Below are 27,105 nucleotides of genomic sequence, written 5' to 3'. Positions count from 1 at the left end.
CGATACTCGACAACACTAGCGCAGTGACTGCTAGCAACGTCATCTTGGAAAATGAATGGCTGAAGATTTTAGCCACTGAAATGATCCCTTGCAGTATTTAATAACTTATTTTGAAAGATACTATAGTATTTTAATCTTGTAATTGAATCTGCAAAAACATTAATTCTTGTCACTGCTTTAGAACACATTGCTCCCCACAGCATTACACTTTCACTAAACTTATTTGTTTCGACAGAAAATCTTTCTTCAGTTCCTCCCGTGACTCCATCCACAGTTTCAAACTGCTGTCATTGCCATCCATATGAAATCTCTTCTCATCCGAAAAAATCACCCTCTTCTAATCCTTGGATGTCCAGTGTTGAAGCCGACTGGAAAACCTTTTTCTTTCTTCAGCAAGCTTTCTTTTTAGGGGGAATTTCTTTGCAGTTTTTTTATTCATAAGGTTGAGATCAAAAAGGCATCTTAAAACTGTTTGATGAGTAGTTGGGATCCCAAATTTCTGCCCAATCTGAAAAGCAATGTGCGTTGAACTCGGTGTTCTATCTTGCTTTGGATATTTTTGAACTTTGGAAGCTACAGGATGGAGTAATGACAATATTATGTAAAGGATAGTTGCTACTCACCATTTAACAGAGATGCTGAGTCGCAGATAGGCGCAACAAAAAGACTGTCAAACAAAGTTTTTGGTCAGACAGGCCATCATCAAAAGAGGCATCAAGCACACGCACTCGCACAAATTTAAGCACCAACACAACTGACACACACATGACCACAGTCTCTGGCTGCCAAGCCCACACTGTTGTAATTTTCTTCGACACGGCGAATGTGGGACTGCAGATTTTCTTCTGACCACATTTATACTACAAACTTTGACTTCCACAGTTTTGTGATCAATTGATAATTTTCTAGCAACTTCCGGTTTCCAGAGTCCTTCAACTTTGAGTCCCAAAATCATTCCTTGTTTCCACGGAGAAATGTCTTCTCTTTTTCCCATAATCCGTAAAATCAAATATTTGTATAGTTAAGTGTGGAAAGACAAAGTTATTGTTATTTATGCTATTATAGCATAATAAGTGAATATAAAAACTGTCTGGATACTTATCAAATTATTTTTTCTCACAATTCTTCATAAAATGTACACGATTCTCCGTAGCAAACAACAGCTAACACAAAAGTGGAGCAAAGAAAAACTAGAGACTTGTGGTTGAATATAATGAAGCTACAGACATGTGGTTTAGTGTATTGAAACTTCCAAGTATTTAAGTGTTATCTAGTACCAATATTGTAAGCAACTGATATGTATTTCATTTCAATCTTTGTCATATCGAATAAAAAACTGCCCTTTTTATGGTTGTGTCCTGTACAGTATTTGATCAGTAATTACCCAAACATTAACTGGCATGAACAGAGACCACTTCAAAATTTCATTAATACACTGAGCAAAAGCAGTTGGCATCAAAGTTCAAGTGCTGAAGGAAGAAAGATGATAATTAATTAATGAATTTTACCAGAATGAGATTTTCACTGCAACGGAGTGTGCGCTGACATGAAACTTCCTGGCAGATTAAAGTTTGGAAGGTAGGAGACGAGATACTGGCAGTAGTAAAGCTGTGAGACCGGGTGTGAGTCGTGCTTCGGTAGCTCAGATGGTAGAGCACTTGCCCACGAAAGGCAAAGGTCCCGAGTTCGAGTCTCGGTCAGGCACACAGTTTTAATCTGCCAGGAAGTTTAATGAATTTTACGTTAGCTAAAATGGTCAAATAATAGAAACTCTAGGTTGGAATATCAATGACTGATGAAAAGATAGATTGCTACTCACTGTAAGGATGACACGTTGACTTGCCGATAGGCATAACAAGAAGATACTTAACACAGTATCTAAAAAGAAAGCTTTGGCCGAACGCTAATATGTAAGCTTCTTTTCATTGTGCCTGTCTGCAGCACAATGTGTCACCTTTACGGTGAGTAGCAATGCCTCTTTTTATTTTATTGTTAAAACAGAGTCAAAATGATTACTGGAGATATTTTTGACCATTCTGTAGTAGAAGTAAAAGTTTAAGTGACTGCTGTTATTTATCAGACAGTTGGGATTCTGATATGTTAAATCTAGCTAACTCTAGTGCTAGTTTTAAACAGCACTGACTTTCCAAGTATGTAGCAATTATACTTATGTAAATGCTTAGTGTGTAATAACAAATAAAAGCTGCAGCTGAAAGTGTAAAAAAGCTTGCGTGTTCAGCAGACAGGCATGCAACTGAACATCTCAAAATGGTGGAGTAACAATCTGCCCTTTTCATGATATTGTGTCAATAAGTCTGAGTAGATGAGCACTAGTCATAAACTATTGTTAGTACACTTTGTGTAAGTATCTTGCAGTGGCTACCTTGGCCTGTTAGCATACACTGATTAACCAAAACATTGTGACCACCTGCTCGATAGCATGTCGCCCCACCTGCACGTGATGGACTCGATAAGTCCTCAGTATGTTTTCAGAAGTACACGAAACTCTGTGTCTTTGCACAAGTCGTGTAATTCCCGTTAATTATGGGCCATTGGTTTTTGGGTATGGAACTGACACCACATAGTGTCAAAGTTACGTTCCGTGTGGTTCAGATCAGTCATGTTTGGTAGCCAAGACATCAGTGCGAGTTCACTGTCTTGCTTCACAGATCACTGTAGCACAATTCTGGCATTGTGAAATGGACAATTATCTTCCTGATAGATGCCACAACTGCCACGGTGACTTTCATTACTATCAGGTTGCACTGAAGCCCAGGTGAATCGTCCTCACAGCAATATACAGCCCCCATCGGCCTGATCTGTGGCACGGTGCACCTTCCGAGCAGCCTGTTGCATAGATGACAGCGTATCTGGATGCGACCGTGATCTAGTGTAACAAGAAATGAGATTCATCCCACCAGGTGACACATTTCCATTGATCCACGGCCTAATCTCTTATGATCCCGTGGTCACTGCAATCATAACTTGCGATTGTGTTGGATCATCATGGGAACATGTAGTGGTCACCTGCTGAGGATCGTCATGTCCAACAATATGTCTTGAATGGTGTGTTCCGAAGAACTTGCCTGCACCAGCATTGTACTCTATTGTGGGGTCTGTCACAGAACATCTTCTATAATGCTTAACAGACTGGGCAAGCCTCTGACTTCCATATTCTATGAGGTGTGATCAAAACATACAATGAATGAATTTTTTTAGTGGTAGCTGCTGATGCTACAACCATTTGATGTGATTTGTCCAATAGCCTGTTCCGTTGAGACAGGTTGGAATGTATTCTGACTTGTTAGTCAGCATCCAGAGACGCTAGAGTGAGGTTGTGTCAGCATGTCTGCTGCACATGGTGGACCTTGAATAATGCGTAAACAGGAAGTTCTGTTTAAAGTTGCAAAAAAGTGCCAAAGAAACTCGTGCTGTGGTAAAATTGGTGTATAGTGATAATCCTGTAACTCCAAAGACTGCTTGAAGTGGTATGAGCAATTAAAAAACGGGAACGAGTTGATAGAAGATGAGCAATGTTCGTCGAGACATGTATTACCCTGGAGGGGGGAAGCGGGGGGGGGGGGGGGGGGTAGCTACTCAAGAGCTTACTGAAGAACTTTGCATTTCATATGGGTCTGTGAACAGCGTTTAAATGATAATTTGCAAATGAGCTAAGTGAGGGCAAAATTAGTTCCCCAACTTTTAAATGTTGAATGAAAGGAAGATCATGTGTCAGTTTGCAGGGACTTGAAAGATTGTCTTCATTCAGATCTGGACTTCCTGTCCAGAATTGTAACTGAAGATGAAACTAGAGTCTATTGATGTGACCACAAGACCAAAATTCAAAGTTCCTAATGGAAAACCAGTGAATCTTCCCACCCTAAAAAGGCACATCAATCAAAATGAAGTGTTAAAAGTTGTGCTCAATTTTTATTATTATTATTATTTCCCCTCGGTATTGGGGACATAGTGCGATCAGCGTTTGTTCTGAGGGGACCATCTCTAAATGCCGAAATTTACAAAGCTCTACTGCAACATTTGCGAAATGATGTACAAAGAGAGAGAGACCAGAAAAATGGGCCAATGGCTTCTTTCTTCATCATGATGATGAGTCCTGTCACAACTCTCTTTTGATTCATGAATTATTTGCCAGAAACAGTATTCCTGTGTATCCACACCCACCTTACTCACCAAATATAGCACCATGAGACTTCTGGCTCTTCCCAAAAATTATAACCATACATTAAAGGAAGATGTTTTGACACCATTTCTGACATTGAGAGGGTCATGACAGAACAGCTGAATGCCCCTCCAAAAGATGCCTTCCAGAAATGCTTCCAGTCATGGATTCAACCTTAGGATAAGTGCATGTTCGCCAAGGACAGTATGTTGAAGGAGATTAAATCAATTGCCATGTAAGCTTATTCCATGTTTCTAATAAAATTATTCTCCATATATTTTCATCACACCACCTACTTTTCTCACTTCACGTACCCGCAGTGCCAGCAGATAGCATTCAGTCTTGCACCGGGATATTGACTCATTGTTTTGGCTTATCAATTTACACCTTCACTTGATTCACATTTCTTTCATGGTGGGATTCATGGAACATGATGTGTGAATGAATTAATAAATGAAGAGGAATAGTGTACTGTTGCAAACCATCCTTAGGTTTGAATGCTATAGACAGTTCTACTTTTTGAAATTTCTCTACTAACATGCTAACATTGTTGCTCTATTTTCAGTGCCAATTGCCATGGATTGAATTGAAAGCACACAGTAAGCAGTAGTTATGTCGCTCAGACCGACGCAAGTTAATTTTGATGAGACGTGGGCCGGCCTCTCGAAGACGGTGCAGGCCGTGCTGACGCTCCGGCCCGTGGCCCGGGCAGAATGGAACGGCCGCTTCTCTGACGTGTACAGTCTGTGTGTTGCTCAGCCTGAACCACTCGCCGATCGGCTGTATAGGGAACTGAAGGAGCTGTTGCAGAAACATGTCTCTGCACTGAGGCGTAAGTTGGCGAAACTTCCTGATAGAGAGCTGTTGCAACAGTACCACCAGGTTTGTCTCATTTTCCCTGTAGAAATTCGAGTGTTTTCTGTTGCATGCTTGTTGTTCCACATTTTGATACCTTTTGAGTGTAGGAATTTGTAAGACAAAGCGTGAAACAGAAAGGGGGAGCTTACACTGAATAATAAAACTTTAAAGACATAATTGCTATTCAGTACTTAGCTTGGGGAGACGATATTCTTAGCACTGCTTGACACATAAGAGTACAAGAAACTATTTTAATTAACGGAAATATTAGTTTTTTCTTCAAGCAGGAAATGGGGTATATTCCTTCGATGAAGAATAAACTAATAGTGTCAAAATATCGGATGGTTTCCATTATCTATATGTTGTACTGGCCAGAAAGTCAGTTTCATAATTTAAAAATACGTAGCAGTGTAGCCACATGTATTTAATTGTTTTAGTGTAAGTGTGGTATAAACAGAGAGAAAGAGCACAAAAGGGAGAAAATGTATTCGTAAGGAAATACATTGAATTTGATCTGCAAATGTCATTTTAATCTTCACAGATTCAGAAAAGGACATGATTTGTGTTAAGAGGTTTGACTAATGCCTTGAACAACCATAAGGGGTGTGTGTGTGTGTGTGTGTGTGTGTGTGTGTGTGTGTGTGTGTGTGTGTGTGGACCGGAGGGGGTGGGGGCAGATTTACCGTTATCACAAGATCTCTCTGAAATAAATTAGAATATTAGTGCACACCTGTCATCACATGGAAGTAAACAAGAAATTTGTGGAGTCATTTATTTAGAATGTTTATATTGTTATGAAAGATGAACTCGTGGAAAATGGGAGAGGAACAAATTAGAAGCAGTAGAGATATGGATATGGTGAAAAGTCAGGCAACTATGATGGATTGTAAGAAAATGAAGAAAGCAAGTACTAAATATGCTACAGTAACCACTAAATTGAAAAAAAATATTAATTCACAAAAAATCATAAAATAGTGCACCATTCTACAATAACATCAACCATAATTACATGTTAATTTTTTGACCCTGTTGTATGGAAATGCAATGATACAATTTCAGAGATTAACTGATCTTGTACAGATATGATTTTTTTTTATATACATGGTTCAGGGATTCGGGACTGGAGCAGATTCGTTTGCCACGAAGACCTAGGCTGTAGGGAAGGGACCGTTTGATATGGAATGGGTGGCAGCTGTCATAGTGGAGGTACTGTTGCTTGTTGGTGGGTTCGATGTGGGCGGATGTGTGGAACTGGCCATTGGACAGATGGAGGTCAACGTCGAGGAAAGTGGCATGGGATTTGGAGTAGGACCAGGTGAATCTGATGGAACCAAAGGAGTTGAGGTTGGAGAGGAAATTCTGGAGTTCTTCTTCACTGTGAGTCCAGATCATGAAGATGTCATCAATAAATCTGTACCAGACTTTGGGTTGGCTGGCCTGGGTAACCAAGAAGGCTTCCTCTAAGCGACCCATAAATAGGTTGGCGTATGAGGGGGCCATCCTGGTACCCATGGCTGTTCCCTTTAATTGTTGGTGTGTATGGCCTTCGAAAGTGAAGAAGTTGTGAGTTAGGATGAAGCTGGCTGACGATGGATCGGTCAGCCTTCAGATCACGGATAGCCTGGGCTTCAGCTGTGGTGATGTTGGGAGTAGGATTAAGGTTTTTCAAGGAGGATTGAGAGGCAAGGCTGGAAGTGAGAAATTCCTGGAAAGTTTGGAGAGGATGATTTTGAGGAAGACGAGGCGGGTCCCGCTGTGACGGAGGACGGAACTGTTCTAGGCAGGGCTCAATTTGGATAGTGTCTTGGGGAGTTGGATCATTAGGAGTAGGATCAGGATTATTTTTCTTCGTGGCAAAGTGATATTTCCAGCAGAGAGTACGAGTGTAGGACAGTAAATCTTTGATGAGGGCTGTTTGGTTGAATCTGGGAGTAGGGCTGAAGGTAAGGTCTTTGGATAGGACAGAGGTTTCGGATTGGAAGAGAGGTTTGGAGGAAAAGTTAACTACTGAATTGGGGTGTTGTGGTTCCATATAGCGTTGATTAGAATTTTGAGGTTTTGGTGGGAGTGGAGCTGGAAGTGGGAGATTGAGTAGATGGGAGAGACTGGGTCTGTGTGCAATGAGAGGAGGTTGAGGTTTGCTGGAAAGGTTGTGGAGGGTGAGTGAGTTGCCTTTCCGGAGGTGGGAAACCAGGAGATTGGATAGTTTTTTGAGGTGGAGGGTGGCATGCTGTTCTAATTTGCGGTTGGCCTGTAGGAGGATGCTCTGAACAGCCGGTGCGGATGTGGGAGAAGAAAGATTGAGGACTTTTATTAAGGGTAGGAGTTGACGGGTGTGTTCATTGTCTGAGTTGATGTGTAGGTGAAGGATTAGGCGGGTGAGGGCTATGGATTGTTCAGTTTGGAACTGGTATAAGGACTGATGGAAAGACGGGTTACAGCCAGAGATGGGAACTTTAAAGTGTGAGGCCTTTGGGGGTAATGCCAAATGTCAGACAAGCCTGAGTAAATAAAATATGGGAGCGTAATCTGGCTAGGGCGAAGGCATGTTTGCGGAGGGAATGTAAATAAAACTTAATGGGGTCGTTGTGGGGATGTTGTGAGGGTGACATGGTATTAGAGTGTGGAAACTGTAACATGGGGCTCAAATGAAAATAAAAATAAAAGTATATAGGAACTGTTTGTGAACTGTGAATGGTGGATTTTATAGCAGCGGTAGTGTTGAAAGCGGAAAAAAAAATTTTTTTTGGTTATGGTTTGGAAGTAAGCTACGTATTATTGAATATATACAGGGTGTTTCAAAAATGACCGGTATATTTGAAACGGCAATAAAAACTAAACGAGCAGCGATAGAAATACACCGTTTGTTGCAATATGCTTGGGACAACAGTACATTTTCAGGCAGACAAACTTTCGAAATTACAGTAGTTACAATTTTCAACAACAGATGGCGCTGCAAGTTATGTGAAAGATATAGAAGACAACACAGTCTGTGGGTGCGCCATTCTGTACGTCGTCTTTCTGCTGTAAGCGTGTGCTGTTCACAACGTGCAAGTGTGCTGTAGACAACATGGTTTATTCCTTAGAACAGAGGATTTTTCTGGTGTTGGAATTCCACCGCCTAGAACACAGTGTTGTTGCAACAAGACGAAGTTTATTGACGAAGCCGTCCAGGTAAAAATAAGCTTCGTCAGTAAACCAAATGCTGCCCACATGCATATCGCCGTCATCAATCCTGTGCACTATATCGTTAGCGAATGTCTCTCGTGCAGCAATGGTAGCGGCCCTGAGGGGTTGCCGCGTTTGAATTTTGTACGGATAGAGGTGTAAACTCTGGCGCACGAGACGATACGTGGACGTTGGCGTCATTTGGACCGCAGCTGCAACACGGCGAACGGAAACCCGAGGCTGCTGTCGGATCACCTGCTGCACTAGCTGCGCGTTGCCCTCTGTGGTTGCCGTACGCGGTCGCCCTACCTTTCCAGCATGTTCATCCGTTACGTTCCCAGTCCGTTGAAATTTTTCAAACAGATCCTTTATTGTATCGCTTTTCGGTCCTTTGGTTACATTAAACCTCCGTTGAAAACTTCGTCTTGTTGCAACAACACTGTGTTCTAGGCGGTGGAATTCCAACACCAGAAAAATCCTCTGTTCTAAGGAATAAACCATGTTGTCTACAGCACACTTGCACGTTGTGAACAGCACACGCTTACAGCAGAAAGACGACATACAGAATGGCGCACCCACAGACTGTGTTGTCTTCTATATCTTTCACATAACTTGCAGCGCCATCTGTTGTTGAAAATTGTAACTACTGTAATTTCGAAAGTTTGTCCGCCTGAAAATGTACTTTTGTCCCAAGCATATTGCAACAAACGGTGTATTTCTATCGCTGCTCGTTTAGTTTTTATTGCCGTTTCAAATATACCGGTCATTTTTGAAACACCCTGTATATGCAGGATAAAATTGTATGGTAGATTACGGTAAAAAGGAGAAGGTGAATACAAAGTGAAACTACTTGCACAAACAGAAAGAGAAAGTAAGATGACAAAAAAGATTTCGAAATGCAACAGTGACAATAACAAACGTAATTGTTGGGTTCAAATTAATGATATGAATATAATAGAGGGAAACATTCCACGTTGGAAAAATATATCTAAAAACAAAGACTCTGTAACTTACCAAACAAAAGCATTGGTACGTTGATAGAGACAATAACAAACACACACACACACACACACACACACACACACACACACACACACACAAATTTCAAGCTTTCGCAAACCACGATTGCTTCATCAGGAAAGAAGGAAGGAGAGGGAAAGACGAAAGAATGTGGGTTTTAAGGGAGAGGGTAAGGAGTCATTCCAATACCGGGAGCGGAAAGATTTACCTTGAGGGGAAAAAGGGGCAGGTATACACTCTCGCACACGCGCGCCCCCCCCCCCCCCCCCCCCCCCCCCCCACACACACACACACACAAAATCCATCTGCATATATACAGACACAAGCAGACATATGTAAAGGCAAAGAGTTTGGGCAGAGATGTCAGTCAAGGCGGAAGTACAGAGGCAAAGATATTATTGAATGACAGGTGAGGTATGAGCGGTGGCTACTTGAAATTAGCGGAGGTTGAGGCCTGGTGGGTAACGGGAAGAGTGTATATATTGAAGGGCAAGTTCCTATCTCCGGAGTTCTGATAGGTTGGTGTCAGTGGGAAGTATCCAGATAACCTGGATGGTGTAACACTGTGCCGAGATGTGCTGGCCGTGCTCCAAGGCATGTTTAGCCACAGGGTGATCCTCATTACCAACAAACACTGTCTGCCTGTGTTAGTTCATGCGAATGGACAGTTTGTTGCTGGTCATTCCCACATAGAACGCTTCACAGTGTATGCAGGTCAGACTGAAGCAGCACGTGAAAATTTGTACAAAGACCAGAAATCGAACCTGGTCTCCTGCTTATTAGGGATGTGCACTACTTCCTAAACCATTTTGGCACAGTGGTTCACACAACTGTACAGATTATCCTGGTTCAGCTCCCTCCTGAATCCAAATTCTCACTGCCACACGAGTGTCCCTTAAATTCTCTCTTACACACGAACAGAATTGCTGGGGCTCCCCATGTTCTGGAATAGCACCTCAGCATCGAACGTAAATGGGGAATCCAGCTTGGAACCCAGTTGCAACTACTTACATAAATGAAATGACAGTTTCAAGAGACTTTACTGCCCGTGGCAAATCTGTCCGTGTGTAAGGGGGAATTTAGAGTACACTGGAACAGCAGTAAGAATTTGGATGAAATGACGCGTATAAATATGACTTTATGTATATAGACTGAAGTGGAACATAAAATCAATCTGTACGAGACAAGTAGAATCTCTGAAATTGTGTCATTTCATTTGTAGAAGTATCTGCTCCTGGGTTTCAGGCGGGACCCCCGTTTGGTATTTTACGGGCTGTAAGACACACTTTTTTCTTCGAAAAATTGCCTAAAAAGTTCAGGTGCTTCTTATAATCGAAATTTATGTAAAAATTTCCAGTGTTTGATTTAAAACATCTGCCAGTCTTAAAAATGGCCATATATTCGATACTACTGGAAACCTGTCTGTATCTGACAACACTTGCAACAAAGGTGCACCGGTGCAACAAACATGAGTTGCAGGGATTCACAGGCTTCCTAACACTGTCTCCTTCCCACCCTGCCATCACAAATCTGTTACTCCGTGTAGCTTACGATGTGTCATTGCACTCTACAGTGCCAGTGAACATGCATTGACAGTAATATATGTTATCGGTAACAGTACAATAGTTTTATTAGTGGCTAGTTGGTATTCATATGATGCAGGCTATATAAGTTGAAAGTAATGGCAGAACAACATGGAAACAGAGCAGCAGAAAAAACCATTCGTGATTCACACACTGATTAGTAAAGAACTTTAAAAAAAGGAGAGAGACTGTGCAAATAGAGGACTGAATGCAAAATGGCCAAAACTAGATGACATATTGCAATGGATTCAAGGGCACTGACAAAACCAAAATATCTCGGAAAAGCCACAAGAGTACAATGATAAAATATTATCTTTCCATCTCTTTATTATTCACCATCAAAAGAAGGCCAGTGTGGAACTAAGCCAAGTAGTGAATATGGACAAAACTTCGCTGACATTTGATGTGGCGAGTAACAAAATTGTTGCCGTGAAAGGTGCTAAAACTTTTAACTATAAAAACAAGTGGACATGAAAAATGCACTTCAGTGTTGCCCTTTCGTGTTGTGCTAAACTTAATCCAATGATCATTTACAATTGCAAAATAATGCCAAAACGATCTGAAGTACTGCCATGTGTTGTTACGCACGTACATGACAAGGTTTGGATGGACGAGACTGGTATGAAATTATGTGTGAGAGAAGGAAATGTGCTTCGTTGAAGAAGAGTTCAGTGGTCATTTGAAAAATTTTGTGGAAGAGAAATTGAGACAGGAAGATACAGAGTTTGCTTCACAACTGCAACCTTTTGATGTCCAGATAATTAAACCATTTGAAGTCTATTTGAGAGAGGCATGGAACAAATGGATGATGGATGAAAACCAACATGAATTCAAGCTGAAAGGAGCTTTAAAATTACCTACAATAAAATAAGTGCCAGTGAGTAAAACAGTTGTGGTCTAGGGTGAGAGAAGACATTATTATGAATGGTGGGCTCCATGTGGTTCCCAAGTCATGCAGCGACCGTAAACCATAAAATTACCAAATATGCAGCAACCAGTCGCAAAATCATGTTTTATTTATTTGCTTTTGCAAATCGATTTCAACTGATTAACAGCCATCATCAGTGCTTTCAACCAATATGTGCCCTAAGTAGTAATCGGGGCACATATTGGTTGAAAGCAATGCTGATGGCTGTTAATCAGTTGAAATCGATTTGCAAAAGTGAATAAATAAAACATGATTTTGTGACTGGTTGCCACATTATTGTTAAATCTTTGAAGAATGCGGCATAAGCAATGCTCTCAATGGTAGTGAAGACTATATTATGTATGAAGAGGACAGTGATGATGATGATGATGATGGATGATAATGATGATGATGATGAAGAAGAAGAAGAAGAAGAAGAAGAAGAAGAAGAAAAGTTCAGATGACTGATTTCAGGGATTTTAAAGGCCAGTTCAGTTTTATAAACAATTTTTTTTAGTCTGTCGTTACAGTCTAATAATAAAAATTGTAAAGATGTTATTTTTTTAAAAATAATTTAAGATGCTTCATATAGTCCATAACATCTTATAGACTGTAAAATATGGTACGCACAATGCTGAGGTGCTATTCCATAACAGAGAGAGCCTCGGCAATTGTGTTCATGTGTAAGGAGGCATTGAAAGTAGACTGGTGCAGCAGTGAGAATTTGGATCAAGGAGGGAGGCATACCAGGGTAATCAGAGCAGTTGTGCGAACCACTATGCCGGAGGTGGCATAGTGGCTAACGCATCTGCCTAGTGAGCAGAAGACTCGAGTTCGATTCCTGGCATTGGTACAAATTTTCACACGCTGCTTCAGTCTGTATACATAAAGTCATAACTGTTGTATGGATTATGAAATGCAGACAAATGGAAGTAAATAATTTACTTCTGTCTGATGTTCATTGATAATGTAAAAGAGTGGCGAAAGTAGCAAATTGCCAATACAGTGGGGTGTGTTTAAAAAAAAAAACAGCATCATTCAGGAAAATTGAATCTTCATAGGCATACACTACAAAAGTAAGTTCAAAATTTACAATGTTTTGCTTTCTAAAATAATAGACTGGTTTCCTTTCAAACATGTGAGTGTTATTTCTAGCTGAGATTTTACACTTTGGAAAGCCACCCTATGCCCTATTTCCTGATTGGAAACAAACCCTGCCCTCATTGATTATTTCCAGTAATGCAAACCCTGCCCTCATTGATTATTTCCAGTAATGCACACATGACATACTTCACTATCAATCCATTTTTTTATTCCGTTCAGTGAACTCGTTTGTGGCTAGGATACTAGTTTCTGGCCGATTGAAATCGTGCGCAGTATGTCCACGTACATTAGCTTTATGAGCAAAATACAGTGGTCAAAATAAATGTTGCTTATTGGTTCGTTGTCAATACTGGACATAACAAGAAACAAAATGATTTTGTTCAGTCAGGTACAGTCATAAGAAAACAAAAATAAATAAGATAAATATGCTTGTACTTGATAGACACAAAAAAAAAAACGTTACAGAGGATTCCGTCGCAAACACTACAGTTTCATCATCGCCTTGCGTAATTGAAGATATTTAGGAACACAGTTGGGCATTCTCTTTATCAAATTGTCCAGATAAGCCTGTGGGACTTGTCCCATTCCTCCACAGTGGCCTCTGTGGTGCCGTGTACAGTCTCTTGCGGGAGTGGACTGTTGCGACTACTCGTTTTAGCACGGCCCGTGCATTCTCGATGCAGTTGAGATTCAGAGAATATGGAGGCCGTTCCATCTGACCGATTCTATGCCATTTTAGGAAAGTATTCACAAGATTGTGTCGACGGTGGCTCACATTGTCGTCTGTCAGCGTGAAACTCACTGCAATATGTTCACCAAATGGAGAGACAGTGCATGCTAGAATGTTGTCCCGATACTTCACACTGGTCATCCTCCCGTGTATTGGCCCGAGGAGTGCTCTGCAGCCACATGTAATCCACCTCAAAAAATGAGTGAACTATCATGATAAGGGTGACAGTGTGCAATACAGTAAAGATATATAAGTGGTTGTTGTTGCTTCCACACACAAATATTAGTGTTGTCATGACGGATGGAGGCTGATACAAGTCTCAGCACAGAAGAGCATTGTGTCCCATTGTCATCTAGTCCACGACAAGTGACACGTGCCACTCTCCGAACTCGATTCAGAGGAGGTTCCCGAAGAGGTCTTCTGGCATATAATCCCTACTCGTGGAACATGTTTCGTATCATTTGTGTTGACATCTGTGCTTCTGAAGCTGTTAACACTGCTGCCTCGGGCATTGTGTTGAGGGTTTCTGCTTGATGTTATATGCAGATATCAGGGCTGCACACATGTTTTGTTCTGTGGTCATCTTCAGCTATCCTGTCACTAGAAACTTGTTCCCGTTTCTGGACATATCACTTTGACTCAAAGCGACATTCGCTGTGGTGTCCACCTGTCTCATTCCCTGCAACATTAGAGTGATTGCATAGAGCCTCTGATTGTACATTATTGTTGTCCGAACCGTTCTGAAGCCACACAAGTAACGAAAAGCCACAAAGCACAATTACTGCAGTTTTTACACGTGACACGGTTGCCATAGATTGCACATACTGCCCCTCATTGTAGAAACAAGGGCAGTTTCGGATAGATTTACGTTACATTGTATTGACATCATAACATATTTCTGAGTCACAACATTCAGTTCTAAGCAAAGAGGGGAAATCAGAAAGGTGGAAGGAGTATATAGAGGGTCTATACAAGGGCGATGTACTTGAGGACAATATTTTGGAAATGGAAGAGGATGTAGATGAAGATGAAATGGGAGATATGATACTGCGTGAAGAGTTCGACAGAGCACTGAAAGACCTGAGTCGAAACAAGGCCCCGGGAGTAGACAACATTCCATTAGAACTACTGACAGCCTTGGGAGAGCCAGTCCTGACAAAACTCTACCATCTGGTGAGCAAAATGTATGAGACAGGCGAAACACCCGCAGACTTCAAGAAGAATATTATAATTCCAATCCCAAAGAAAGCAGGCGTTGACAGATGTGAAAATTACCGAGCTGTCAGTTTAATAAGTCACGGCTGCAAAATACTAACGCGAATTCTGTACAGATGAATGGAAAAACTGGTAGAAGCCGACCTCGGGGAAGATCAGTTTGGATTCCGTAGAAATATTGGAACATGTGAGTTAATACTGACCCTACGACTTATCTTAGAAAATAGATTAAGGAAAGGCAAACCTACATTTCTAGCATTTGTAGACTTAGAGAAAGCTTTTGACAATGTTGACTGGAATACTCCCTTTCAAATTCTAAAGGTGGCAGTGTTAAAATACAGGGAGTGAAAGGCTATTTATAATTTGTACAGAAACCAGATGGCAGTTACAAGAGTCAAGGGGCATGAAAGGGAAGCAGTGGTTGGGAAGAGAGTGAGACAGGGTTGTAGCCTATCCCCGATGTTATTCAATCTGTACATTGAGCAAGCAGTAAAGGAAACAAAAGAAAAATTTGGAGTAGGTATTAAAGTCCATGGAGAAGAAATAAAAACTTTGCAGTTCGCCGATGGCATTGTAATTCTGTCAGAGACAGCAAAGGACTTGGAAGAGCAGTTGAACAGAATGGACGGTGTCTTGAAAGGAGGATATATACGATGAACATCAACAAAAGCAAAACGAGGATAATGGAATGTAGTCGAATTAAGTCAGGTGATGCTGAGGGAATTAGATCAGGAAATGAGACACTTAAAGAAGTAAAGGAGTTTTGCTATTTGGGGAGCAAAATAACTGATGATGGTCGAAGTAGAGAGGATATAAAATGTAGACTGGCAATGGCAAGGAAAGCATTTCTGAAGAAGAGAAATTTATTAACATCGATTATAGATTTAAGTGTCAGGAAGTCGTTTCTGAAAGTATTTGTATGGAGTGTAGCCATGTATGGAAGTGAAACATGGACAATAAATAGTTTAGACAGGAAGAGAATAGAAGCTTTCGAAATGTGGTGCTGCAGAAGAATGCTGAAGATTAGATGGGTAGATCACGTAACTAATGAGGAGGTATTGAATAGGATTGGGGAGAAGAGAAGTTTGTGGCACAACTTGACTAGAAGGGATCAGTTGGTAGGACATGTCCTGAGGCATCAAGGGATCACAGATTTAGCATTGGAGGGCAGCGTGGAGGGTAAAAATCGTAGAGGGAGACCAAGAGATGAATACACTAAGCAGATTCAGAAGGATGTAGGTTGCAGTAGGTACTGGGAGATGAAGGAGCTTGCACAGGATATATTAGCATGGAGAGCGGCATCAAACCAGTCTCAGGACTGAAGACCACAACAACAAAAACAACATTCAGTATTACAGGTTTGGCAATATGTGACATTTATTTTGACTACTGTAGCAATCACCCCTTAAGAGGCACATGGTCGTCTTGGAGTGCCGAATTGGTGCTAGGCTGCCATGTGACCTTTCATCACTAATGTGTGTGTGTGTGTGTGTGTGTGTGTGTGTGTGTGTGAGAGAGAGAGAGAGAGAGAGAGAGAGAGATATGGGTGCAGAAAGATAGGTTGACATGGAGGTGTGAGAGAATGCCAGAAAGGAGCCATCATATTTAGAAATGTATATGACCATATCGTGAGTGAAGTTGTACATTTTGTTGGTTTAGCAAGGGATACTGTCCATTGTGTGTACAAAAAATGGTGCACCCACTTCAGCAATGTAATGTGGCATGAGAACAGTGCTTTTTTTAAAAATCGTAACTGATATGAACTGGAGACGAGTGTCACGCTGTATCAGTTGCAGTCTGTTTCGAGCCTGATAAGATATGTTTCCAGCAGTGAATGCAGGTCCATTGCAACCAGTTTCTGAGTGAATATTGAAGTTAACGCCATACAGTGGACATTTGGATTTGGATTCTTGTAGATGGGTGCAGGCTTGTGGTAGAGTCTGACAAATAGTGATGTTCTGTCTTTTAAATTGATGCTAGGTGTCCCAGTGATGCATTTAACCCGCTGTGTGTGGGGGTTGCATTCTGAGATAGAGATGCTTCTGTTACGTTTCGGCGGTGTGTTTTGTACAATTACTCAGGGCTGCTAATTACGGTTACCATCAACATGAACTGAAATAATTATTTGAACATTGTTGGCGAGCAAGTGTTGCAGTATTTTCATTGATTGATTGATTGATGGGGGTTATTGGACTAAACAGCGAGATATCAATTTCTTCTACATATTCGTGACGTGTGTTTTGCGGGTACTCCCATCTTCAATGATGACAACAACTGTGTTCACTGGGGTACACACACACACACACACACACACACACACACACACACACACACACACACACTCCTGGAATATTCCTGCAACTCATCACCCCTCTGATTGTCTGCCAACCTTAATCTTGTGGAAAATGTTTAGGAATGGAGCTATCAGCATCCCCACAGTTTTGTACCACTATGCGATTTAATCGGAAATGAGGGGCTTCAGCTGGCTGTGGAAAATCTGAAGAAAAATTTGTGGACAGTATCCTTCTCCGAACTGAGGCTATTATCAGTGCTGGAAGGGGAGTTACGCAGTAGTAGTGTGACATCTTCTCAAGCGACTAATATTTTGTTTGGTGTACTGAGAAAGTGATATTAAATTTAAATATGGTGAAGAAAGATATGCAAGAGACAAAAGAAATAATTAAATGGAAAGAGGATACAGTTTCACCAAAAGCATTTACAACAAGGAAAATAAAATTTCTCTGCAGAAACCCACATCAGCAAGTGCCAATCGGACAGCTTCCAGGTGCAACAAAAATCTCTCTCTCTCTCTCTCTCTCTCTCTCTCTCTCTCTCTCTCTCTCTCTCTTTCCCCATGTAATCATAGACCAAATTTATCTACTCACTAAGAGAGATAGTCTTATGTTAAAAGTTTAGCACAGTAAGGCAAGTATTACATTTAGAATCTGTGTTTGTCTTGGATTAGTGTATTGTACAGTGCACTTTTTTCATCCAGTATTTGAGAATAAGAATAATGAGATACTTCCAACAAACTTTACGCATAACTTCAAACATTTTCTAAGCTTTTTCTCAGGCTTGATGTCAGATATTTAATACATTAACTCATTTGTCAAGTAGTCGGATGGTTGAAGCTGTTTCTGAGGTTTACAGGTACATAACTAAAACAATACAGATACTACAGATGGCCGTACCGTAGGTGCAACCACAATGGAAGGGTATCTGTTGAGAGACCAGACAAACGTGTGGCTCCTGAAGAGGGGCAGCAGCCTTTTCAGTAGTTGCAGGGGCAACAGTCTGGATGACTGACTGATCTGGCCTTGTAACGCTAACCAAAACGGCCTTGCTGTACTGGTACTGCGAATGGCTGAAAGCAAGGGGAAACTACAGCCGTAATTTTTCCTGAGGGCATGCAGCTCTACTGTATGGTTAAATGATGATGGCGTCCTCTTGGGTAAAATATTCTGGAGGTAAAATAGTCCCCCATTCGGATCTCTGGGCGGGGACTACTCAGGAGGACGTTGTTATCAGGAGAAAGAAAACTGGCATTCTACGGGTCGGAGCGTGGAATGTCAGATCCCTTAATCGGGCAGGTAGGTTAGAAAATTTAGAAAGGGAAATGGATGGGTTAAAGTTAGATATAGTGGGAATTAGTGAAGTTCGGTGGCAGGAGGAACAAGACTTCTGGTCAGGTGAATACAGGATTATAAATACAAAATCAAATAGGGGTAATGCAGGAGTAGGTTTAATAATGAATTAAAAAAATAGGAATGCGTGTTAACTACTACAAACAGCATAGTGAACACATTATTGTGGCCAATATTGTGATCCAGAAAATTCATGCACACCAAATGTAAAGAATAAATAAAAACGGGAACCCACTGATGATGGCACAGTGGTGCCGAAACATGTTTAGGTACTGAGAGAAACGGTGATTTGCATAACTGGCAGACCTCACATCCACTGCAAACGTGGCCAATGCAAGGAGCTTCAAATCAAAATAATGGTTAAAAAATAATGCAAATGTACTAAATTTCTGTTTTTAGCACACATAAGTTTTTAAGAATTACTTTCTGGCACTCAGTTGCAAAACTAAACCATCAATTTACCTGGAGCTGAACTAGAGGTTACACGAGTTGTTTGTGTAATTATTTAACATTATTGTCACCTTTGAAATTCCTCACGTAACTGGCAAAAGTCAAATTACATGAAGATTTACGGACTGAAAATTCTTTGTTATAACTGCCATTGTTCAGTGTTACCGCATTAACAACACACAAGAAAGACAAAGACAGTATGAATAATAAAAATCTGTAAACATACATGTCTTTTGAAACATCATGATGTCACAGTCGATATTCTCAGTGTTAGAAGTGTCTTCAGTTTCTTCTCTGAGATTTCTGTAGCACATCTAATATACATAAGGTGTAAATTTCATAAAGGTTGTATTATCACCAGTTTTTATTTTTTCATTTTCCTCAAAGCGGGGTATTTTGTTGTAATGATAGTATTGTGCAGCAAAAGACATTTTTATTTTCCCATTTTCTGTACCTATTTCAATGAAAGTAAATTCCTCATACGTTGCACACACACACACACACACACACACACACACACACACACACACACACACAAAGCAGTAAAATGGAAGCTGTAACATAAGCCTTACACACTCTTTCTGCTTACCTGTTCACACATTTTTTTATTAGAAACATTATATTTATGTTAGTAAATTCCTTAAAGATCTCAGTCCTCATTTTGATGGCTGTGTGGGTGTTCTTTACTCTTCTCTTATTTGTAAGTTCAGTGTATTGGCCAGTCAGGAAACTACTTGTGCCCTGATTTCAATCATAGCAATAGTTGCTACGTATGAAGAGAGTGTGTGAGAAAATTGTGTTCAATTTCTTCATACTGTCTCTGTCTCGCCATGTACAGTCGTGTCCACTGTCAAAGTCTTAGTTTGCTATTTACGCACATCGTTGTTCAATATCACTGAGCTTCTTTGAGGGAGTCATTCCTTTAGAGATGGAAATATGTTCCATTCCACTCTTGCTCAAAATTAAATTCTTCAGTTTTGCTTTTTTTTTAATTCATAAATATTTCTTTTTATTTTCTGATTCCCACTACCAACATCACTAGCTTTCTTAGCTCGAACATTAAGTAAATTAGTCATACTGCAGCCACTACCAGAACAAAATGAACAGCCTTTTACTGCCACAAAAATATGGTTGTGCCCTGTCAGTTTGCAGGTACGTGTTCTGCTTGATGGCAGAATGTTGAAATCTTGCACTTCAAAGCAAACTTCATTTGCTTTTTGTTATTAAAAATACTGTGTGCAGAATTGAAATTTGTACATATCAGTGTTCATTTCAATAGAACATATGACAGTGATTATTTGTGGTAGATTTTAGTTAATACAAATAGATTTTAGTTAATAATAAAGGAGCAACATGTGATAGCATCCCTAATAAATTTCTGCACAATAATAGTATCCACAGGCACAACTATCACAGATGTGACGTCCACATTATGGATGTCAACTCATATTGCTTTTTCCCCTACTACTTCATATATCATAACATGTAGTGAGTGTAACAATATTTGTTGTGATGTAACGTGATAACACCCTAGGGGGCAAACTTGTCGATTGGTAATAGTGAAATAAATTGTTTATTTTGAAGCAAAAGAACAGGCTGCACTGGAAAATGACTTCTTCTAACAAATTTAAATAAAAAAAATTAAATACTAATGTGGCTAAGTTTATATGAGTTGACTGATAAGTGAATAATAATTGCTTTCAGGCATGGGAATTTTACAATACGGGCGTGAGTTACTTAAACCAGCTGTTTCGATACCTGAACCAGCAACATATCCAGAAGAGGCGTGCAGTTGAGCCGGATCTCATGTATTCCTCTGATGCCGACCTCACACAGCTGGAGTGTCCGCTGGAGGTCAGTAGGTTGGTTGGCTTTGAACATTTGTGCTATTTACCTGTCCCTAACACCATAACACACAGAATTTCTGTTTGGTGTGATGCTTTAGATGTGGGGTAAATGTAAGTTAATGTGTATGCGTGTAGAAACATTGCTTTAATATTCGAATGGAACATTAATGGTATGTTGCTAGACTCTTATCTTGTCGATTACAAAACAAGGTATAAAATTATGTGAATGGAATGAGCACCTGAAGTCAGTTGTAGGAAAGGAAATTCTTATTATGTCTTGATTTGTGTTATGCGGACGTTGTTTTCGTGTTAATCTCCATCCTGGAACCTCGCCCATATCCTTTAGTCACAGTTGCGCCCAAATTGAATACTTTTGCTAAAATACCAATAATTACCAAGTTGTACTTCATAATGTGGATTCACGGTTATTAATTGTATTCAGGTAATGCATATGAGCTCTGCTCACTACATTATCTCACACATCAGTACATTCCTGCTGCTATCCATCTTATTTCCATTATCCTCCCTTATTATTTTTTACTCCTATGGAAGCACATTATTACAGAGCCTCCATCCATCCATCGGCGGCCAGCACACTCGGCCCACACCCAGTGTTTATACTCGACAGGTGGTCTCAGCTCTCTGAGACTGCAGGTGTGTGTGTGTGTGTGTGTGTGTGTGTGTGTGTGTGTGTGTACTGCTGACAGAGGCCTTAATGGCCGAAAGCTTTAATTGTGTGAATCTTTTTATTGCGACTCAGCATCTCCGCTATGTGGTGAATAGCAACTTTCCTTCTCTAGTATTGTTATTAATAGTACCTATATCACTACTTTTCTGTCCTGTTTGTCCAGTAATGATTGGTTTAAACAGTTGTATGTAATCCTCTCCCTTCCTCACACTCCCTTTGGTTCATCCAATAGCTCATCTCTCAACTTTTGCCCATCTTGGAATTTGACTAACTGTATCATCTTTCATTCTTTGTTATGTTCACATTTACTGTTACTATATTCTGTCACCATTATTCTTAAGATAAACCTTTGAATTCTGATTATGATTCACATTAGTTGAATTTCTATCTTGGCACGAGTGGGAATACTCGCCCAAATGCCCTTTCTGTGTTACCTGTATTTTATTTTCATTTGGTATCACACTGCTAGTTGGATTTCCATTGATTTCCTTATCCCTGTTACATCCTTTGGGAGGCTGCAATTGTTTTTTATTCTCATTTTCCATCTTTTGTTGCATTTTTGTTATAAATAATCTGATATTGCTGACACTTTAGTGCTTTCTCCTTGTAATAGCTTCTCCTTTATATTAAAAAATAGCCTACTGGTACCCGCTTCCTCTAATCATATTCCCATATTGGCACATCCCCATATTTTAATTTGACTAAATGCCACACTAAAAAATGTCAGAAACCTACACACTCTGGCTGGTAAGGTCTGTAAACATGCAGCTCCAACCTTAGCTTACACTGAGCTCCTTCTGACCAATAATTAATTTTAAACTGTCTCTCCAATTCATTATAGATCAGGAGTTTCCAAACTGTGCCTGGTGGCTGCCAGGGATGTCACGGCTGTACAATAGGGGCACCACAGTGGTTTTATAAAAATAATAGTTTGGTTTATTGGTTTTCTGAGTAAGCGAACAATGCGTGCCGTATTAGTGGTATCTGGTGGACCTACAAGTAACTATCAATACTATAGCACCTTATAGATGGCAGTCTAGTATTATGAAAGGAAGAGTTGGATGATAAAGATACTGGTTACTTTCTGTCTGCTCTTTGCACTGTTTTATAAGATTATGTTTTTCGGTTGAGTGAAGGATGGAAGTCTGTGTTTGTGGCTCATTTAACAGAACTCAGAGATTACTTTCTGAAGTATTTTCCAGAAGTTGATTTAGCAGATATCAACAGGAAAATCAGATCACAAAAGAATATGAAGAAAGATGTGTCACAATCCCCAAGTTTTGCTGAGATGTGAAGAACTGGTGATGAAGAAGCAGTCTCATCCTTCCCATTGATTTTGTTGCAAGAATAAGATTTAATAACATCATATTGACTAAAATGGGTTATGTCAGCAGTTAATTAAAAAACAACTCTTATTAATTTTTTGGAAACGTAAGATTATTTAGCCCACATTTCAAGTGGCTGTGGGTGTTTATGTTCAAAATTCATCACAATGTAACATCCCCAGTGGAGTGCTTCACCCTCTAAATGACTATTTACAAAGTGAATCCTCCACAAATCATTCAGGAAAGGCTCCCTTAAAGTATTTAAGTAAAATTATGGGATGTTCCTCCATTAGGCTTAAATGTGGAGAATCCGTGCACTACACTTTTCCCTACTCAAAATTTATTTCCTCCCATAGACTCTCTATGTGTTCCAGTATATATTTTTTGACTTACACCTTCTTATATTTAAGTTTTATTGCCAGGCCAATTGCACCACTCCCTTTCAACAACTGAATAAAATGCTCTGTAAGGTTCTTACCAATTTTATTATCTTCTGGATTCATTAATGATTGTACTAAATGTCCTACACACTCAGATGCCATAAAATGAACATCAGTTTTTCTTTTATCAAAGTTTTCAACTTCATTGAGTCATCCTTGAATTATGTCCGTATCATGGTCTCTCTTACCTAGTCTAACCGTGTTCTTCTCAACAGTATGTAAAGGAGAGATTGTTACTCAGCATATAGAGGAGACGTTGAGTCACAGACAGGCACAGTGAAAAAAGACTGCTAAAATTTTAAAACTTTCACACAAAGTCTTTCCTCTGCAACAGAAAACAAACACACTCTCACTTGGGGGAGGACTTTGAAAGCTTTAATATTTTAGCAGCAGTCTTTTTAATTGTGTGTTTCTGCGACTCAATGCCTCCTCTATATAGTGATTCATATCGGTATTATTCCATCCTAGACTTCGCATTATGTGACTTCTTCACTGTCAGTCTTGCTGTTACGCCAACTGAAATATGTCACAGTCAACTTGTCTTAACGGTTTTCGGCCATAAATCATGAATTTGCTCCACTTCTTTGAAAATTATATCTTCAATAGTTTCCAATCACGCATCAAAACTTTACCATTCGTAGTAATATTGTCTACTTGTATATCTTCTTAGACAGCTTGACCCTCCATCTGAGTCTTAGTGTCTTCTAGACATGGCTCAAGACTCTCAAACCTAGTATTTACTTAACCCTTCTGGAACCTGAATTTTTTTCTGGAGGAAGGAAAATTTTTCTTTGTGTGGCAATGCTCTTGGGCGATTTTTTAAAATGATTTTAGATGCAAGATTTACACAAAAATATGTACCCAATTTTAAAACATACTCTGTACACTCGGCTTCATTTTGTGGACTGAAATAACTAATTATGAAATATTTTCTTTTGTAATAAATAGAAAAATAATCATTCAGTAATTACCGTGCAAAATAGCAAACCGACCACATCCATATATTCTGGTGGTCACAAGCTGCTGTGCACTGCTACACTGACTTGCTTAATATTTTCGTAGTGATGCCCAACAGTTTGCAGCACATTCACAAATGTGTACCTCAGGTTTCAATTGGGGAAAAATACCTGTATGGGAGCTAAAACATAGTAAAAGTTAGTGTGCACAATTGTAGCCAGAGGATTTGAAAGGATTTAAGTTTGAAATTGATCCATTCTACTTTGAAATGTATTAAATTACCCTTGGTGTCACTCAACCACATGAAATATTAGCTTCCATGCTTTGCCTTCATCAACAACTGCCATTAGCAATATTTGGTAACTTTGTAGTCTCATAAAATTAATTAATCTAACAGAACACTAAATTTTTGAAACTACACATGGGAATACAGTCGGTTCTCAATTGCAGTCATATAGTGCTTACTGTACACAGATCATACATTTACTTTGTTCCGGTATACTGCCAATCCTGTAAATGAAATAGAACCCACCGGTTGATAATTCTGGAACAGGTCCCTACGGTTGTCATCGTAGCGACTGCACTGCTCAACGTTGGTGCCCCTGATGACAGCCCGTGGCAGCAGGACCCCCAAGTGCAGCCACCGAAATGTGTAGCAGTTGACACGACGTATAGGAGTTGTAGGTAAAGTTGCAATCTCAGCACGCCCAAGTTTCATTACCAAATAGGAGAAGATAGGTGCACTTCTTTTTTATGTACTTCCTCACAAGTTCTGCTGTCTTATCCGTTCTTTTCTTTCCTGCTCTGTTTTCTTTCTTCTATTGGTGCACTGCATTTCCGTTATGTTACGCTAAAGGAAAAAATGTTCTCTTTCTGTTATTCTCTATTTCATTCAATGTTTTGTTCAAATTTGCATATTAAAGCTTTCTCCTTTCACCCCACCTTCTTCTTCAAAACATTTAGTGTAAAAGCAAGATCTTAACATGGCCATAAAAGAGCTCTTATTGACTCTTGTTTACATCTGTTGCTTTATTCCAAAGGACTGAAAATGTACTTCAGACAGTGGAAAATCCACACTGGAATATCAACAGCATTATGAAAAGGATAGAGTGCTACTCATTGTTAAGATGATACACTGAGTAGCAATCTATATTTTTTGTAATAATGTTGAAAATACACTTGTTTGTATTTGGTTTTTTGGACTTCCAGTGCAAAGTTCTTAATGAACATCGCCACATGCTCATTACTTCTTGACCCTCACAACTCTGGGTACTCTTTCCTACATAAATACACGGAATAATTAAAGAAGTCTTATAGTAGCATTCATTCTTTTTAGTCCATTTCTTCAAAATGTGTGAGACTTGAGATGTTAGAGAAAAAACAGTGGCCTGTTGCATTTATTTCAAAGTTTGAACAAAACTCTTACAAGAATCGTGTACCATCCATCATGTCAGTAATTAAAACTTCCCACTATTTCAACTAAATTTCTCTTTCTATTATGGTAGTCAATACTGACAAGCAGAGATCCCAGTGTTGGGATTGATATTTTGAAACCATCTGTTTGGTATTGTAGGTATCACACTCTGCAGCCATTGAGCCTGATGATCTCTCATTTCCAAATAATTGATGAAAAAAATTGGAAATTCCCATGAGGTCCTACAGTTTTAAAAAGAGAGATGTTACACAGATGGGTTGCAAAGTATAGTGTAGTACAAGCCTTATAGGTAGGAGATTGTGGGTTCAAATCTCATTAGCTGCTTTGAATTTTTTTATTTTTAAATCTTTATCAAAATGACTTTGATCATTATTTTTATTCAGTTAGGAGGTTTAAATGTATTTTTTTATTTCAATGCCTTTTACATGTCTTATTAATCACTGATCCAACTTTTCCAGTTGTTCTCATTTTTTTCCTTCCTATAATTCTTTTTCCACTTGGAATCTTTGTGCATGTGATTTTAATTATTTACATGCAGTAACATCAATTTCATTTCTTCTGTTTCATCATCATATATTTTAGTTTTTGATAATGCATTCATTATTTCTATTCCTCATTTTGCTTGAATTTGATTTTTCTTATAGAGTAATCCCTTCTTTCATTCAAATCTTCATCTGCGTTATTTTGTCCATAGTGCAATAAGAATTTATGATTTAAATGCTTATACGATGATACCAACCAAGATGATGTACTTCTTTTAACAAAAATTACATTCTGATGCCATTGCATATATAAATAGATTATTTTGTCTGTTGCTTTTAATCAATAGGCTGGCATTTTTGGATGTTTAAATATTTTGATAAATACATCAAAATAATTATATAATTAAATTCAGGTTCATAAAGATTCGAACTGGGAAAAAGAATGAGAGAAAGAAGAAATGAGAAAAATTGAAAAAGTTACTATGGTGATGAAAATAAAGCAAGAAAGGAATAAAAATTTTAAAAAATACAATTAAATCCATTAATTGAATGAAAATAATTATCAAAGGCATTTCGATAAACATTTAAAGGTGAAAAATTTCAAAGTACAGTAGAACCCCTCTAATCCGACCTCGGATGATCCGTCACTCCGGTTAGTCCGACCATGCTCAGGCTGGCGAGCCTGTGCCGACATATCACTGACTGAACGCCTGTCGTGCCATTGTTGTGGTGTCCATTGCTGTGCATATTGTTATACTGTACGTTATTGTGCAGTTTTATCCTTTGTTGGGATTAAAAAATGTTGTTCTTTGCTTTATTCCATGTTCTCTACAGTACTTATTACTGTAGATTCATTGTGTGTACACTTGTCTGTTTTTCAACACGTATGGATCCGAACATAAACATGTAACTCTTTCACTAAATGAAAAATTAGCAGTGCTACAAAGACTGGCAGAAGGAGAATCGCTCCAAAAAATTACAAAGGAACTGAATGTAGGTGTTAACGACAGTTAAGGATTGGAGGAAGAATCGGAAAGACATTGAATCCTATACAGTTACGATTGATGGTGAA

At 39.4% G+C, this 27,105-nt stretch overlaps 1 protein-coding gene across 2 annotated transcripts in view; it reads left to right on the top strand.

Annotated features, from left to right (window-relative positions):
- The window catches only part of LOC126109575 (cullin-2-like), a 124,593-nt gene that overhangs the window by 9,416 nt on the left and 88,072 nt on the right, over window positions 1-27,105 (top strand). For both annotated transcript variants that reach the window (XM_049914606.1, XM_049914607.1), the window contains exons 2-3: window positions 4,746-5,062; window positions 20,564-20,713. In XM_049914606.1, coding sequence (XP_049770563.1) covers window positions 4,793-5,062; window positions 20,564-20,713 — 420 coding nt within the window. In that variant the 5' untranslated portion in view covers window positions 4,746-4,792. The remainder of the gene's footprint in view (window positions 1-4,745; window positions 5,063-20,563; window positions 20,714-27,105) is intronic.

The sequence above is a fragment of the Schistocerca cancellata genome, chromosome 12 (genome assembly GCF_023864275.1).
Source record: "Schistocerca cancellata isolate TAMUIC-IGC-003103 chromosome 12, iqSchCanc2.1, whole genome shotgun sequence".
In the NCBI taxonomy this organism is placed as follows: Eukaryota; Metazoa; Arthropoda; class Insecta; order Orthoptera; family Acrididae; genus Schistocerca; species Schistocerca cancellata.
This window is presented reverse-complemented; position numbering and strand designations above follow the sequence as displayed.